General features: G+C 42.3%; 1 protein-coding gene and 2 long non-coding RNA genes across 5 annotated transcripts in view; 2 read left to right on the forward strand and 1 right to left on the reverse strand.

Moving 5' to 3' along the window:
- SLC38A1 (solute carrier family 38 member 1) overlaps positions 1-17998 on the reverse strand; it is a 70618-nt gene that overhangs the window by 12556 nt on the left and 40064 nt on the right. Inside the window, exon 16 of one of the 2 annotated variants that reach the window (XR_014539287.1) lies at positions 12402-17852. Coding sequence is in view for 1 of the 2 variants with exons in the window: in XM_083574579.1 (XP_083430705.1) it covers positions 17751-17852 (102 nt within the window). In the remaining variant the exon portion in view is untranslated. Of the gene's footprint in view, positions 1-11509; positions 17853-17998 lie in introns of those variants that run through there. The other variant, XM_083574579.1, reaches the window with a different exon arrangement.
- Positions 169-16469, forward strand: LOC310743987. Of its 2 annotated transcripts, none has more exons than XR_014539300.1 (2): positions 169-619; positions 15944-16469. It is a non-coding gene; the product is annotated as an uncharacterized lncRNA (long non-coding RNA). The 2 variants fall into 2 exon arrangements; XR_014539301.1 differs by having other exon boundaries at positions 169-600.
- Positions 860-8308, forward strand: LOC310744023. Its single transcript, XR_014539355.1, has 2 exons — positions 860-1706; positions 7983-8308. It is a non-coding gene; the product is annotated as an uncharacterized lncRNA (long non-coding RNA).

Consider the following 17998-nt stretch of genomic DNA (forward strand, 5'->3'; position numbering starts at 1 on the left):
GGGAAGGTCCTCCAGCTCCCCAGCAGGGGAGAGCTGAAAGAGAGCAGGCGTGAGGCGCATGCGCAAACGCTATGACCATTTCTCTCAGAAAAAAGAGCAGGCGCAAACGGAAGCATTACGTAATCCCGAATTAGAGATTTAGTTGAATCGTTTGGGGAAGCGGGCTCTAGTCAGAGAGAGAGAGAGAGATTTATGGACTAGCAGCAGAGTTCTTGCTCCGTCATGGTGTTGCCTGCGCAGGTGACTTGATTTTTTAAAGTTGCATTGTAGGCTGTTGATGCACGTGGAGGCCTCTTGAAGGATTTGACAGTCCTCCCCCCCCCCCCACCCTGCTCAACAACAACAACATATCTGGTTTTGGCTCCGTGGCAGTTGTGGCCGTTAACCGTGAGAAACGGGCTCACGCGAGACAGTTCACGTGACCGGGACACGTCACGCGCGTCCATTCGGAAACAAGCCCCCCTGAGGCGGGTGGCTCACCCACAGATTGTTGTGGGACTCCAGCTGCCATCAGCCCCCAGCAAAGGAGCCCACTCCTAGGGGCCGAGGTCCCTTCGCCCCCGCCACCAACATATTTGAGACGGCTGTCCCCCTCCCCAGGTGATAAATAAAAGTAAAGGTAAAGGGACCCCTGACCATTAGGTCCAGTCGTGGCCGACTCTGGGGTTGCGGCGCTCATCTCGCTTTATTGGCCGAGGAAGCCGGCATACAGCCCGTTACGGAGATTCGAACCGCCAACCTTCTGATCGGCAGGTCCTAGGCTCTGTGGTTTAACCCACAGCGCCACTCGCGTCCAGATGATAAATATTGCCATTCAAATAGTGTGCATGTGACCAGGCTTTTTAGTGGGGCTGGGCTTACCTACCCCCCCCCCCCCATTTTATTAAAGTTGGCACCCCATGCAGCCTCCCCAGCGGTCACAGATGATGAGAGTTGTAGTCCAAGGGCATCTGGAAGTTTCCCCACCCACCCACAGGTATAGGATTGCAGCCTGAAGAGGCTGCATGTCAAAACGTTCAGCTTCCAGGTTGCTGTATTCTGAAGAGCAAAAAAGAGCACACATTTGCCAACTTTTACTTTTAACTATGGATCACTATATGATGAAATAGAGGATGTGTCTTGGAAAAAGAGGGTGTACAGCAACCCTGCATGATCTGCCCCTTAACTGGAATGGTGGGAGCAGCCCAATGGCAAAGTGCATGATTTGCATGCGGAAGGTCCCTGGCACCTGAACTTCAAAAGATCAGGTATATATTTTTATTTATTACATTTTTATACCGCCCTTCATCAGTAGATCTCAAGGCAGTTCACGACATAAAAATACAGCAAGTGAGGTGACATATCTGCCCAGGTTTCTAGACTGAGAGCCAAAGCTTGCCCTGGCAAAGACGTAACCCATGGGTAGGCAAACTAAGGCCCGGGGGCCGGATCCGGGCCAATCGCCTTCTAAATCCAGCCTACGGACGGTCCAGGAATCGGTATGTTTTTACATGAGTAGAATGTGTGCTTTTATCTAAAATGCATCTGTGGGTTATTTGCTGGCCATAGGAATTCATTTGTTTTTTTCCTCCAAAATATAGTCCAGCCCCCCACAAGGTCTGAAGAAGAGTTTGGATTTGATATCCCACTTTATCACTACCTGAAGGAGTCTCAAAGCGGCTAACATTCTCCTTTCCCTTCCTCCCCCACAACAAACACTCTGTGAGGTGAGTGGGGCTGAGATACTTCAAAGAAGTGTGACTACCCCAAGGTCACCCAGCAGCTGCATGTGGAGGAGCGGGGAATCGAACCCGGTTCACCAGATTACAAGTCTACCGCTCTTAACCACTACACCATACACCAGCTCCCTACTGAAAAAGTTTGCTGACCCCTGACATAACCCATGCCTTCCATAGATATATGTAATCAGGGTGTGAGGACTTCGTTTCTCACGCTGGCAGCTGAGGAAGCCAGATTAGCATTGCCGCCTGCATGCAGCTGTACAGGATAAGATGGTGAGATTCTGATTGGTGCAAGGTCATCCAAGGAACTTCACAGCTGAGCTAAAGGATCAGAACCTGCGTTTGCAAAACCTAATGCCCTCTGGTAGCCAATAAGCCCAGGGGAGACCTTGCTTCAAATGTTGAATTACAAGCTCGCAGTACCCTCTGTTTCCCCATCCCTGGTCCTCACAGAGCCCTCTGCCCCCTGCTGTTGTCCCAGCCTTACAACGTGGGCCTGCCTTTGCACACATACTTCTGCACAGAGTCCACATGGCCTGAGCCACCTCCTGCCACTGTGTTCCCAACTCCACTGACTGTGGATTCGCACTGGATTTCTATTTGCTTTCTTATCCTAGGTCACTCAGTTTTTGCTACTTTCCTAGTAGTCTTGTGCTGAGCTACCCTCCTTGCCCTCAGGCTTGAGTGCTCCCTCTCTCCTGCCCTTCTGTGCTCTGCTGGGGTTTGCTTTGTCTTGCAGGGGCTGCCTGAGTTTAGAGTCCCCTTGCTCTGGTCTGGCTTGACTGCACTTCCCAACCTCCTGGGTGATGTGATCCTGCAGCGGGGGCTGTTCCTGCCAAGCCTGTGAGGCTCTGCAACAAGAGTGCTGCAGGGTGACTCCTAGTGGTGTGAGACTGTATTCCCTGTCTCTCACCTTGCAAAAGCATGGCACAAGTTCCCCAGCCCTGCAGCAGAGGGTGCAGGCAGGGAGCCAGGAGTGAAGGTTGTGAGAAGTGATTTCCAGGTGTTGGCATGGCAAGCCAGCATAGTTCTCCCTCTCCACCAGGAGAGAAGAGACGAAGCATGTCCACACATCTGCTTGGGGCCTGCAAGTGTTCAGCATCCATTGCTGAAGCCTGGGTGACTGCTTGGGAGTGAAGCTTGAGAAGGAAATGTCAGCAATAGCAGTGTTTGTACCTGTGCTGAAGAAACAAACTTGAAGAGAAGAAGAAGAGGAGTTTGGATTTGATATCTCACTTTATCACTACCCGAAGGAGTCTCAAAGAGGCTAACAATCTCCTTTCCCTTCCTCCCCCACAACAAACACTCTGTGAGGTGAGTGGGGCTGAGAGACTTCAGAGAAGTGTGACTGGCCCAAGGTCACCCAGCAGCTGCATGTGGAGGAGCAGAGACGCGAACCCGGTTCACCAGATTACAAGTCTACCACTCTTAACCACTACAGCACACTGGCTCTCAAAAACTGGTGTTTTTTTTCACCAAGTGCCCAGTGTTCATGCCTTTCCACAATAGTGCCCCCTCCTGGCGCTCAAAGTCCCCATAAGAAGTGTGTGTGGCACAGTTCCATGCCACAAGAGGCATCATGTGATTTGTGGCTGGTGCATTTGGGTTGATATTCTGCCAGTGCCATCTGTTGATTGGCCATGGGGCTCTGCTGCATATGGAGAGAAGTCTCATGCTAGCATGGGTGTGACTAGCAAGTGGGATGGGCCCCCAATTTTCTCACAATGACCTTAGTCTATTGTTTCCTATGAAGTGGGGCCCTGTGCACCATGTCTTTTGATGGTATAGAACACTGGTCTTCAGCTGGTGCATTGGGGCCCACGAGTGGGTCATGACCTGATTCAGTGTGGGTCACAACAGGAGCACTATCAACATCCAGCTATATGATTAAATGTTAAGAAATGGGTCTCCAAATACGTGTTTGGGTTAAAATGGGTTGTGGGTCTGAAAAGATTGAAGATGCTTAGTGCATCTTATGTCTGAAGAGGGTTTGGATGTGGTAGATTGCAGGCTTCTTCCCAGTATGTCCTGCCCCCATCCCAGGTCATCCCTTTTCTGGGATGTGGCAGGTGTGGCTCTTATGCACCAGCCTGTCTGTGCACAGGTGGATGGACTTCTGTTGATGGCAGAGAGGGATTTCTGAATGAGCTCCCCTCTTCTAGGGTGGGACCTGTGGCACCATGTCCTAAACTCCTTCAGCCCAGCTGATAGGGAGTTTGGATTGCACCAAAACTGACAATGACATTAAATGGCAAACTATGGAGTGATTTTTGAGAAGACTTCTCATTTAATAAGTCTGTCTAATCTCAGGAGATAGCAGGTTTCTATTTTGCTTTGCACTTTTTTTGGGGGGGGGGGGTTCAGAATCTGTGGTGTCACTGGATAAATTGTATATGTTTTCATGGATGTTAATAACTGCTGCTCAGTAGTGCTGGATACATATAGCTGTGAAGCCTTGAGGACAAAAGCACACTCTTATTATTAACAAGCATGAATAATAGCTGTGAAGAAAAAGCTTTCCTGTGTTTAGGACAACAAGGAAACAGGATGTGAAATAATTATCTATGATTTATGTTATATTTATAAACTTGTGGAGGGGGGATGAGATAGTGTTAACTCCTCGGGAGACATCAGTCTCCCAACAAGAATGCAGATTGTCATTCAGGCACTAATCTGTGTCATGTTATTTGTACTGATTGTGCTGTCTCCTTGGGAATGGATGTCCTTGCCCTTCACGCCTTATATAAAATTGTTGTCCACTCAAAACACTTAAGATAAGGAGAATTATAACTGAGCAAGCCTATATTCCAATGACAGAGTGTGTTTATATGAGGCGTGAGGACATATGCACCCATATCCTATGTCCACTCAGCCCAGGAAGGAAGGGGGAAACACAGTGTCCTGAAAATCTCAAAACACAAGAATGTATTATTTGGTTTGTTGGGTTTTTTATTATTATTACATTTATATCCCACCCATAGCTGTCAACTTTTCCCTTTTTTAAAGGGAAATTCCCTTATTCCGAATAGGATTCCTCGCAAGAAAAGGGAAAAGTTGACACCTATGATCCCACCTTTCACCCAAAGAGCTCAAAGTGGCGTACGTGGTTCTCCGTCTTCCTGTTTTATCCTCACAACCCTGAGAGGTATGTTAGGCTAAGAGACTGTGACTGGCCCAAGGCTGCATGTTTGAGTGAGGATTTGAATGCTAGCATCTCCCAAGTCTCAATGCTACACCACACTGGCAACACACCACAAATGGCAATCATGTGTCTGGCATACATGGAAGCAAATTAAAGGTGTATGATGCAAAGAAAAAAGGAGAGTGGCAGGAAGTGCAAAAGGGAAGAGGAAAGGTCTGTGACACAGCATTAATTTTCCTAATGATAAAATAAGTCTAAGTATTAAAGTTGTGTTAATTAGCTTCATCTCAGTGTAATCTGAAAATCTCACAGTCAAATATACTAATCTTAGATAAAGTTGAGACAATGAAAATAAAATAAAATGTCTGTGTATGCTACACACTGGAAAATTTTCTGGCTCCACTGGGATAAAAGAAGCATTCAGTACTTTGCTAGTTGGATATATATCCTTATTTTATTGTGGTCCCTTGTTCAGTGAAATTTCTTATGTGCTTTTCACACTGTAGAATCCTGAAGCTCTCTTGCAGAAATGCTGCCACAAGATGGCAGTACATCCCACCATTAATAAGATATTTTGTATGGGTTTCTCTCTTACAAACCTGTCAGGTGTGAATGACAAACATATTTAAAATTTAGTGAGGGCGTAAGTTTGTGGGTCATAAAATCTTCTTGGCATGAGGTGGACCAACTCATGTGCCAAAACAGTGTCACAAAATATGATACTACTCCATTGAAAGAGGGTTGTTCTTGTTTGCAGTCAGAGATGCTACGTGTTTAGTAATGGGCTGCAATCAATGTAAGCCAGTTAATGAAACTATTTAGCCAAATTCTGCATTTAAAAGCCAAGGGAAAAACCTAGCCAAAGATTTCAGCAGGCATCGAGAACAGTACAACTAAGCTGCCTGCCTAATATTAATAGACTTGTTATCTAAGCTCACTGTAACTGCAGAGAGATTCTCCACACCTTTCTGAAGCTCCAAAATGAGCACAGCCGGAAATTACATTGATTACTATTTAATGACACAATGCACACCTGTGTATTATATCAGGGCTATTTCTTTAAATTCTACCATATCCTGCTTACTTTAGCTGCTTCCTTTCTGGCATGTCTATGTGTACATTGTTACAGATATAAAGCCTGCTATATTATTTCACACCGGGGCCACCATTTGAATGAAAAGCTATGCAGGGTAACTATATATATATAAAAAAGAGGCAAATCAAGTGATAACTAGCATGACTTCATTTCCCGTTGAATGGCAATGTTATTTGGGATGGGGGGGGGAGACACAAGAGGGTTGGTTAGTGCAGATTCATACAACTTCTTTCACACAACCACAAAATGGCCACTGAGAGAGGGGAATTCTACCTAAGGGGTTAAACATACAACGGAATACCCCACAGACTTTGGATGCAAGGATGTATTTAAGGCTGTGTATAATTCCCCCTTATGACTGCTTAGTGTGTGTGTTTATGCTGGAGGCGAGGTTTGAATTAGGGAATCTCATTGCCCACAGACAGCATGCTGCACCATTTCTACAAGTAGTCAGATTGTAGCAGTGTCAGCTTGCTACATCACTTTCTCTGGAGCTCTTATTAGATTACACTGGTACCTCGGGTTAAGTACTTAATTCGTTCCAGAGGTCCGTTCTTAACCTGAAACTGTTCTTAACCTGAAGCACCACTTTAGCTAATGGGGCCTCCCGCTGCTGCCGTGCCGCTGGAGCCCATTTCTGTTCTTATCCTGAAGCAAAGTTCTTAACCTGAAGCACTATTTCTGGGTTAGCTGAGTGTGTAACCTGAAGCATATGTAACCTGAGGTACCACTGTAATTGTAAAACAGTCATGAAAAAACTTTAAATGAGTTTGGTCCTATTTTCTGATTAATTGTCATGGATATAAGTGAAACTCTAAACTACCGTGCAGCTTCTTATTTACATTTCCCCAAGATAACCTTTGTTTGGCTGATGTGAAAAGAAAGCTTTTCTTTTTGAAAAAATGCCAAGGAGGATGTTGTAATAAAGCAAATAATGTTTCCCGCTTATGTCAATATCTCTGGATCTTACTGCGTCAGATGGGAACATTTTGGATTATCTTCTTGCATGAAGAACATGGCCCTATAGCATGGGTAGGCAAACTAAGGCCCGGGGGTCAGATCTGGCCCAATCGCCTTCTAAATTCGACCCGCGGACGGTCGGGGAATCGGTGTGTTTTTACATGAGTAGAATGTGTCCTTTTATTTAAAATGCATCTCTGGGTTATTTGTGGGGCATAGAAATTTGTTCATCCCCTCCCCCCAAAAAATATAGTCCGGCCCCCCACAAGGTCTGAGGGTCAGTGGACTGGCCCCCTGCTGAAAAAGTTTGCTGATCCCTGCCAGAAGCATGCCAGTTAATTGCTCACTGAGATCAAAGTCCAACAACAATCAGTTTATGATGTTTCCTGAGAATTTGCTTATTAATTTAAATGAGAGCAGCCCAGCTTTCTTAAGAAGACTGCTGGAAGGTTATCCAAAGAAAATAAACTGCTCCCACTAGTTTGAATGCAGACTAGTAGTGTATTCCTATACATATCTACTCAGAAGTTAGACCCAATGAGTTCAATGGGACCTACTCCCAGATACAGCTGTATAGGATTGCAGCCTAAGGGCCCTTCCAGACAGCATTTTTATTGTTTATGATGCTACTGGACAGTGCCAGTAAGCTACAGATTATGAGGGGCCCCTAAGTAAAACAATTTTCTAAATCAATTTTTACATAATTGCTTAAAAATAAAGGAAACAAGGAAAACAGACTTTAAACCAGACATGATCATTCTGAGATGATAAAAATGTACTTAATGGCTACACAATTGTTACATTGTGGTCATATATTTGCAAAGATATAACTATAATTTGTATCAACATTTCATTAGGCCTGTCCATAAGCTTCCAAACATCACTGGTGGCAAGTGAGACCCAGTTCAGGTTGAGTGCAGACTGCACAGTGTTTGTTGCAAAATATGTTTTAGCTAGATGATTAGTTTTTAGTTGCATCCTTGCCTACATACCAGTATATATTTGTATATAAAACGTTTTTCCTACTTTCATTGTCCTTTCTGCTGTACTTTTTTTTTTGTAGTTGGATGCACCATTCCTCCTGTTTGACCAAACCAGCACTGATGAAACAGCAGGCTATGTGATATTTAATATGTCTGGATTTCTTGGCTGAGTTCTTTAATAAGATGTAACAACAAAGATGTAACAACAAATTTCTGCACATTTATACAGTAGAGAGATGTGACCAGAATGCTGTTAAATAACTTTGGAGAGCAAGTTTGACATATGTTTGACATATTCCGTCCCTTCTTTTGGCAAAGGGCAAGTTTGTTATTCTAGAGAAGTGAACATTTCCTACCTGGAGTTCATGTTGCAGTTTACTCATTGCAATTAAAGGATGTAGTTTGACGTATATAATGACGCCTGTTCAGTTACCCCAAAGATATCAATATACACAACATAATTTGTCTCTAGGAAGAGAGCAAACAATACTCAAGTTCTTATCTAATACTGCTACAACTGAAAAGCTATTGCAGCTGCTTTTTTTAGAAGTAATGAACCATTGGGAAAATAAATATAACAACACCAGAATTCAGATATCCTTAGTCACACATGAGGAAATTGTTGGGCTACTAAAAAAGAAACCGAGTTAGTGATTGTTCCATGATGCTTAAGGCTATAACTCTCAAAGGAGGTAGTGATTTTATGTAATGATATATTTGTCTATATCAGGCTTCCACTATCTAGTGCCTTTCAGGTGTTTCAAGACTAAAACTCTAACCAACCTTGACCATTGGCCATTATGGCTGGAGAAGATGGGAGTCCTAGATCCAAATATCTGAAGGACACTGGGTTGAGTAAGGCTGATCTGTATAGCAAAAAATGTATGGGAAAACTTTGCTAGCTGCAGAGTTTGGTCGCATAAAGTATGGTCCTATCTACTCACCATCAGCAGGCGAGATTTGTTTCCATGGAAGCAAAGTTATTTCCCTGCACTCAATCAGACATAGAACAGCAGCTCTTGCAGTCAAAATAGCTTTGCAGACAAATAAATGAACTTCATTAACTTTGCTGAAATAACCATTTAGACATTTCAACAGAATATATTCTCAGCCTCATGAGGCCTAAGATGCTACCTAGGATGATGTTCTTATTTTTATATGCATTATTTTTTTTTGTTTGCTGCTCACTGTGGGCTATGTTCAGAGAGGCAGAATACAAATGATTTTATAAAATAAAAAGCAACAAATAAGAAAATTCTGCCTTTATAGGCTTAGAGGAAGCATAGAGCCTCATGACTTACTAAGTAAGGGGAGAAAATCCATTTTAAGACTTGCAAAGTCTAATTAAAGATTGGCATTGGATGGGAGAATGCTTTTCGTTACACTCTTGCAGTGAAGAAAACTAGAAGACAAATGTGAATTTTGCATGTGTGTGTGTTAATATCCATGAAACACAGCCTCAATGAAAGCAGAAGTCCATGAAAAATAGGGCATTGCTCCAGTGAATCATCTCTGCTAACCTAAACCATCCACAATGTACTAATTAGAATAGATGAGGTAATCAGCACTCCACCCAATCAAAGTAAACAACAAAAAAATGGCTGGAAGGGGAAAATTAATCAAAGTGGGTATCATGCATTTCAGCAGTATTGGTTAAACTAAGCTTTGGAAGGCTGCATTTGTGAAGGGGTGGAAGAAACCAGTTCTTTACAGTTATTGCACATGACCAATGAACTTTCACAAACAAGAATAAATGCAAGGAGTTCTACCTCATAGCACAATTCAAACCACATAATCAGAAGTAAGTCTGACCACATTTCATGGGACTTTCTCCCAGGAGTTAAGACTACAGCTTCAGTGATGAAATTAAACATGTTTGGAAAGATTGGTCCATTAATATGTCCAATTGTCCTTTGGATCAGAATTATGGCTTCAGAGGTATGGGAATATGCCTAGATATTCCCAGTAGAAAATTCATTGTTCAGCCCTATTACCTTCTTGGAGCTGTCAATCATAATCTGAGAATCTAGGAAGCTGACAGACTTGCCTCTTGAGGCTGACATGGAACTAGATAAGGCTTTTCCTGTATGAAGATACCCTTTCTTTAAGGGGAAGGGCAACAGATCAGAAGGTCCTATTTTCAATCCTTTCAGGTAGGACTGGGAGAAAAATCTGTCTAAAATCCTGGAGAGCTGTTGCCAGTCAGAGGGCCACCAACCAGCTCCTTTAAACTGTAATCCTATATACCAGGGGTAGGGAACCTGTGGTTCTCTGAATATTGTTGGACTTCCAATTTCCATCAGTCTCTGCCAGCGTAACCAATAGTCAGAGATAAGAGGAGCTGTAGCCCAACAAAATCCACAGAGCCATGGTTTAGCACATTCGCCAGAGAACAAGCCCCATTGAACTAAATGGGATATACTTATGCATAGATATGTTTAGGATCATGCTGTTAGTGGCTGTTTTTAAGTAATGGGGAGGGGAGGTAGGGTATGTTTTGGTTAAAACGGATGGGAGCAGGGCTGAGGAGAGCTGGAGGATTTAATTATCTACCTTTCTCCCACAATTATAACTGCTTATTGTTTGCAAGCGTGTGTAACCACTGGGCACCTTTGAATATCTAAATAACTTGTGCACCAACACTGAGATGTCAATGATCTTGTGTATCAGTTTTATTATCGCCATTTTTGTAGGTGCAGTGAGTCCTATTGGTAGTACTACTGGTGGCAGTGCCACTGGATGGAGGGAGGAGAGGCAGACAGGCAGGACCTACTAGACAGCCTGGGACTCAGTAGCTGCCCAAATATGATGCCAGGCCAGCTAAAATGAAGGCTGAAGTTTCAGAATAGCAAACCTGATCAAAGATTCCCAGAGGAGGAGCCATAAAAGCTTCAGCTGAAGCAGACAGAAATTCCTGTCATCTCAAACACCCCCTGGAATACAAAGACCTTAGTCACCATCCTAAAGGTTGCAAATGACCAGTTGTTGTTCTGCCATCATACATCATATCCTTCCTGGATACCCGGTTTGTTATCCATTTCAGAGCTGGTTCAGGATGAAGGTTAAACTTGACAAAACTGTGCAACATACATTTCCTGCATTTTCCCTCTTGACCAAGGCAGAGGAGAACCATAGCATTAATACTGCTACTTCAGCTTGTCCAACTGAAGCTCTGTTTTGAAGCTAATGCTCTCGTTGGTCAACATGAGGGCAGAATCTGGGATGTGTCGAGTCACCTTGCTCCCTGCTTTTCATTAAAACAGCATTTCAGCAAAGCATTTGTGTGTACAGCTGTGTGAGTGAAGACCCAATTATGGTAGCCCAGACTTCCACAATCTGTTGCCTTCCAGACATTTTGGACTACAACTCCCGCTGGGTATGATGGGACTTGTAGTCCAAAATGTCTACAAGACAACAGGCTGCTACTACAAATGGTTGCACTTTTCTTTCGAAGACTAGCTGTTGTGTCTTCACTCTCATGTTGAGGAACACTAGGGCATTAACGCCCAAAATGTGGTTAATGGATCTAAATCTTCTCTTAAAATTAATGCATCTAATTGTTTCAGACCATACTTTTATGTTTAAAAATTATACTGAAAACAGAAAATTCCAGAATTACATTGTTTTTATTTACACAGATCGCCATTTACATGTATATCATTAAATATGAACAGCACAGATAACAATGACACAGAAGCCGGAGGAAAATGTTTCTAATAGTATTTTTTTTTAATAATCTGAGTGGACACCACTCAGCTTAAAACATAGCTTAGGACTTTAGAAAACTGGTTTAATGTAAACAATGTACATTCAGCTCTTAATGGGATATTTTTCACTTTTTAAACCGAATTTGTTGGATTATCTGCAGCACTAGAGAATAAACAATGCAGTAATTTAAAAAGCAAGAGCTTACATACCCCCACCCCTACATTTGATATTTGTGCTCGTATGAAAATTGTGCTGCTTCAGGTCCTGCCATTTCGTACTCACAAAATAAGCTTGGTAAATGTATAACGATCCATTGGAAATCAGTAGGACAACACTGAAATACTGAATAACAAGGTACTCCAGCTTTAAAAATACGTTACGTAAGATATTTGTGACTACAATTTTGATTTAAATGAAGGACCAATTCAGCTGGTAAGATTCATCTCTGTGCTGAGAGCCCACAGTCAGCTTGCCACATAGCACAGTTCTACTTAAGGCCTGGCTTATGTCCCAGCAAACAGACCAAACAAACAATCAATGCTGCTAGCAAAATGGCCTTCAGTGTTATTTTGAACCTGGTGCGTAATTTCCTTGGGCTCTCATACAAAGCTATCTTTGACAGAACTGATCCCACTTGTAGGCTGTGATTCAGAGCTTAAGAGGGCTATGGTATGTGTGCACAATCACAAACACAGGTCTATGGTGCTTTTTTGGGTGGGCACAAGCGACAACAAAGAAATGCCACTCCCTGCCCCCTGCAGCTCATTTGCCCTCAAAATAGTGTACTGAACCCAGTGCCAGATTAATAAGCAGTGTTGACATTTTATATAAAATCACCTGCTCTGTACAGGGGCTGCCTTCACACCCACCTACCCACCCCACTACTTCTTATGGTGTCTTTAGAATTTCATCATTTGAGGATCCTTTAGGATTCCAGCTTAGTGGTTGCACTGTTGGCCACAAATCACTACGCAACATGGAAGTTTTTCCATTTGCATCCGTTGCTGTTAATATCCTTTATTTGTTTCTTATACAAGAGCATTTAAAATGGGAGTCTGGTCAACAGCAGAACTTGAAGGATTCCACTCAAGCATCCTGATTTGAAGATCTATTGTGGTTGCGTCTGCAAGCAGCCCCCCTTCCCAATGTATAGCTAAAGTGTCTAGTGGGGACTGGAAATGTTGTATGTAGGAGATGGATGAACCACAAGTGCACTGGTGGACCGCATGCATATTGCTTCAGGTTCACTTCTAATTGAAGGATCTCAAGCAGCAGAGGAAAACCTCTTCCTTGTACTTTGTGGAACGGCTGCCAGTTTGGAGCAGACAGAAATGGGTAAACATGGCCAATGGTTTGAGCCGATATAAGGTAGTTTCTTTTTTTATGGGCACATCCAAGCACACATGAAGCTCTGTATCACAGCACAGATTCATAGAAGGTTAGAGGGCACTGCAAAAGGATTACATTTTACTCCCAGATAACAAAGAGAAATATATGGCAGATAGTAGCAAAGTATGGCAGTTCATTGAGTTGTGCTCTTAGAAATGTGCTACAGTAAACAACACCATTATATAAGCTTAGGATTTGCTTTAGGCAACTTCATTACATGGTAGAATAGAACTGGACAGAGTAAAAGTGGGAGAGGACAAATTCAGTGAAGTCGAGAGCTAAGGCTTTGATGCTACTATTCAGATTTGGCTACAAACACGTTTTTTGTTTTTTAAATAACTCTTATGGACAGACTACCTCAGCACTTTCATTTTACGGAATACACAACTGCAAAAATAGAAGCATCCTATTTATTTACAATATATATATATACATACACAAATGAAACGTTTCCTACAATACAACACAACTGCATAGATTCTTTTTGTTGCTGCTGCTGTTTTAAAAAAAATCAGACTTAGGGGATATATGTACAGCATGTGAGTATCAAGGTCCTGCCAGCCCTGTGTTTGACAAAGGCATTCAATGTTATCATCACATTTGATAACAGAAGGCCTTACATTGAGAAACAATGGGCACATTCAGTTTTGTGTTGTTGTTTTTTAAAAAACCAAAACAAAAGGAAATGCTTTCCTGATGCCAAGCACTCTCAGGAATGCTCACTTCCGAATAAAGAAAGATCCCTGGCCAGAGGAGATCTGAGAGGTTTTATAAAAACCCACCTAAGCCAATACATTCTACTGTGATATTGTCCAAAGTTCAGAAAGAAGTTTGTGGAACTGGGGGACCAAGGAAAGGCATATGCAATATCCTTGTCTGTATTTCATCCGGATTGTATTTGGTTTTCAAGCAATAGTGCAACGTCATATGCAATGCAACTGGGAGCAAGTTTTGCTACCCATTGCTTTCCCCCTCCCTTTCTCTCCCCAACCCCAGGGACAAATTATTGTGATGGGGAAACATGACATTCCTGCAACAGACATACTGCCGGGGATGAGGGGAGATATTTGGATCCTCTACAGCAATTGCACATGTACTGTGCTTTATCAGCTATGGTTGGAAAAGACCTTTATAGCCAGCTATTAAGCTCCTGCTAAATCAGTCCAATGTCCCACCTAGTCTAGCATCCTGTTTGCCATTAGAGGCCTTCAGGAGATCATCCCAGCAGGTACTGAAGGGCACCAGCTCTCTCTTGCCCTTCAATGATTTGCATTCCCTGTCTTGGAACATGGAGCTTCTGCTTTGTAATCATGGCTAGCAGCTGTTGATAGACTTACGTTCCATGATTTCCCCCCCTAATCCCCTTTTAAAACAATTCAAGTTAATAAAAACAGACCTCCTAGTAAATATCAACATGCACAAAAGGAGGATAGGGAAGGAGTAAATTGAGGCTGGCGTAGAAAACCAAAAAGCTGGAACTGTGACCTAAAAAATCAATTATGCTGTAGCTTTAATTAGAATTCATCATCATCAAGATGGCCTGGGCAATGAATTAATGGCTTGGATGTTGTGGCTTTGCTTGAAATGTGCTACACCACCGCCAAAATTAGTTATTCCCAAACTGAGGGGAACTGACTATCATTTAATGTTGACAATGTTCCTGTGAATCTCATCTCAAGACCCTGAGAGTTACCCCATCCCTAACACCTTGTGTACTTATTATTCTCCATTACTCATCCATTTGGTAATTTATTTGCAAGCGTATCACAATATTACGGTGAATCCCAAGAGTCTCTAAGAATCACCAGGCCATTTTACATCAGCGTTTAAGACAAAAACAAAACCTAGTACACAGTTTCATGTGTCAGTTTGAACCCAACAGCAACTTGCTTTTTTGTACCATCGTTCAAAATAGTCTAATGGACAAAATGCTGGACTTGAATTGGAGACCTAAGTCCAAATCCTTGCTCAGCCATGAACAATTCATTCCCTCCCCTGGCCTCCACTCTGCAATAGGGAACTCTTAACTGACCTACTTCACAATGTGGTTTTGCAGATGAACAAGATACTATCTATAAAGCACTTTGCAGAAATGATAAATAATATCACATTCTAAAGTCCTACACATTCCGAAAAGAGGCAAAATATTTATAAAAGCAGTTATGAAATAGTACTATGAAATATGTACAGTTTATCATGAGTTTTGGTTTAAAAAATATACAGGTGGGCTGAATATCAGTAGGATAATTGTCCCAGAGCCTGAACTGGATAAAACAAACACTGATTGATCCAAAGGGTGGATAACTGTGATCCAGAAATTTTCATTGCAGAACACCTCAAATGCAATTATAATGATTTTATTTTATTTTTTAAAGAAGAAATACAGGTGTCTATATTGGATAACAGGCACTGCAGTAACTCAGGGTACAACCAAGAGAGCACACACATACACACAGGCATACATGTCATTGTTTTCTTTTCTTTTTTCATGGACCACAGATCCTTCTACTCAATAGAAGGCTAGTCTCTTGAGTTTTAGGAGCAGCTTAACAGGCAGTGGGGGGGTATCTGTGTATGCGGAAAGATCATCCTGTGACCCTTCAGACTGAAGACAGTTACAACTTTCTGTATTCTGTGGACAATGGCTGGAGAGCAAAGTCTCCCCAGTTTCTCTGTCATGTTACATTTAATTGCTTGAGGTGGTTTTCAAACTGTATTTCCTTACAAGGCACTGAGATGGAACTTATTACTTCCTCAGTAGTTCTTTTACTATTTCTCAGCCTTGCTGGTACACTCTCCTTTTAGCTTTATGTTCTTGTGGGGTGGGCGGGCGTGTAGTGTGTAGAAAACTAAACATTTGAATTTACAAATATCACTATGGCACCAAGAAGATTTATCTGTCATACACTTCAATTACCCCTGAACCTGCTTGCTTTCATTTCAGTGCCTGAAAGCTTCAATCCAAGTGATACTGTTATCAATGCAATCTAGAAAACGGGGCACAGCTTTTTGGAGAAATACTCAAGAGCTTTTACATCTACAAAGAGTTTAAGTTTAAAGATGAGACTGGGTCTGAAAAAGACGAAGGCTGCTGATACAGATTCTAATTCCCATAGAGCCTGTCATCAGAACAGAGGCTGAATGAGGTTGGATACAGGTGATCAATTCCTGCACATCTTCACTTGATATGTGGTAAGAGTCTCCTTATCATTTGAAAGGACAACATGCATCATATATGCAAACCGCTAACTTTCCAGTTGGTAAATGGTTGCCTACATCCACTCTGTTTAAGCAGTGGCTTCTCATCAAACTCTTCTCCCTCATCAGGCTGAGAGAGATTTCCCTGCCTCTATTGTAAGGTTCATCGGGGGATACAGCCAAGTGAACTTTATAACCCTGTGGAGCCTGGCTGCCTGCTACACTATAGCATACACACTCACCACGCAAACTCAAATGCAAACAGGGAAATATATCTAACACAATACGCAAAAGCTACCAAGGGCTGGCAGTTAAGATGTCTGTCTGTGACCTCCACTGCAATCCTTCATAGTGTTCTGGTGATAGCTGCCTTTACCAACGGCAAATTTCAGAGGGAACAGGGTCTGCTCTGTTCACCTGAAAGCTTGCCGTAGCTCTGCATGCTCAATTTTCAGTGGTCGGCCTGAGGTCCATTTCCTGAAGTTCCATCAGGGCTTTTATTTGTGGCATTGCTTTCAAATGATTGTCAGACCACTTATTTAGCTGAGACAAACACCCGTTCGGAGTCTGTTCATGTTCAGCTTCATAACCATTTGTGATTCAGAAGTGTATCCTGCTTTTAAACTCCTGGGCCAAAGCCTAGGCAAATCTTCCCTTCTTTTCTAGGACATCCTTCCAGCAGTTCACCAGACCAGACTGAGTGCTCCGCAGCTCCAGACTGAAATCAACAGTTCTATAATTGGCAGCAATCAACCTTATGAATTTATTCACATCCCCAGGGGACAACTATCTGAACACAAACCATTTCTTTAAAAATAAACCAAACATGCATACATGGAACTCACAAACTGAGTGTGCAAAAGACAACTTTTGGTAGGGATGATCTACTAAGGCTTAATAGTGTACAGGCTTTGTTCACGGATACCAAAGACCCTATAGATTACGTACATATGTGACCTAATGGTAGATTATCTATCCACTAAGCACACTGCTGGACAAGAACAATCAGATAGAGGTAAACTTCTCTCCAGGAAGTGGGCTCTAGTTTGATCAAGGCTGGTTAACTGATTGTAGTTGAAAACAAATTGATATATTAATTTGCAAGTATATAACCTCAATTATTTTAGTGTCAGTTACCACACACAGAACACCAATGGCCAATGGACAAATCTATGAATATGCAAAATTGTACTGACCACCACCATAAACTTAATACTGTTCCAGTAGCTTGTGGGAACATGAAGGATAACATTTAAAATTAGGTAACATAACATGATTGGGTTGTAGCCAATGTTTGTCCTATTCAGAGTAGACCAACTGAAATCAATGGGCATGACTAACTTGTATCCATTAATTTCAGTGAGACTACTCTTGAGTAATACTTAGTTGGCTGCAACCCACAGTAGAACATTGCATCCTACTGGTATTCCATTGTTTTGAGTTCATGAAGGATACTCACAAAGAGTGGATGGGCATATTAACAAAATGGGACAATAATGATTTTGGTGTGAGTAGCAAAATGGAAATGTATTCTTCTTAATGTCCCATTAACTTCAGTGGCCTTCAGCAGTGTCTCCTGAATGCACCCAGTCATAGATGACGAGAGGAATGCTCACCAGGGAAAACATTACTCCTAATGCCAAAAAGAGAGAGGCCTAGAACCAAAAGGGGAAAAATAGTTCAGCTAGCAGAACTTATTTTCATAAACAGGTTAACCAAGTGAGAATGTTCATCAAAGCCAAGCAGAAATATTTTATGCTCTTGGAGGACTAGTTTCAGACTTAGTTTAGGAATGGCTACT

The sequence above is a fragment of the Podarcis filfolensis genome (genome assembly GCF_964270895.1).
Source record: "Podarcis filfolensis genome assembly, chromosome: 10".
Classification (NCBI taxonomy): Eukaryota; Metazoa; Chordata; class Lepidosauria; order Squamata; family Lacertidae; genus Podarcis; species Podarcis filfolensis.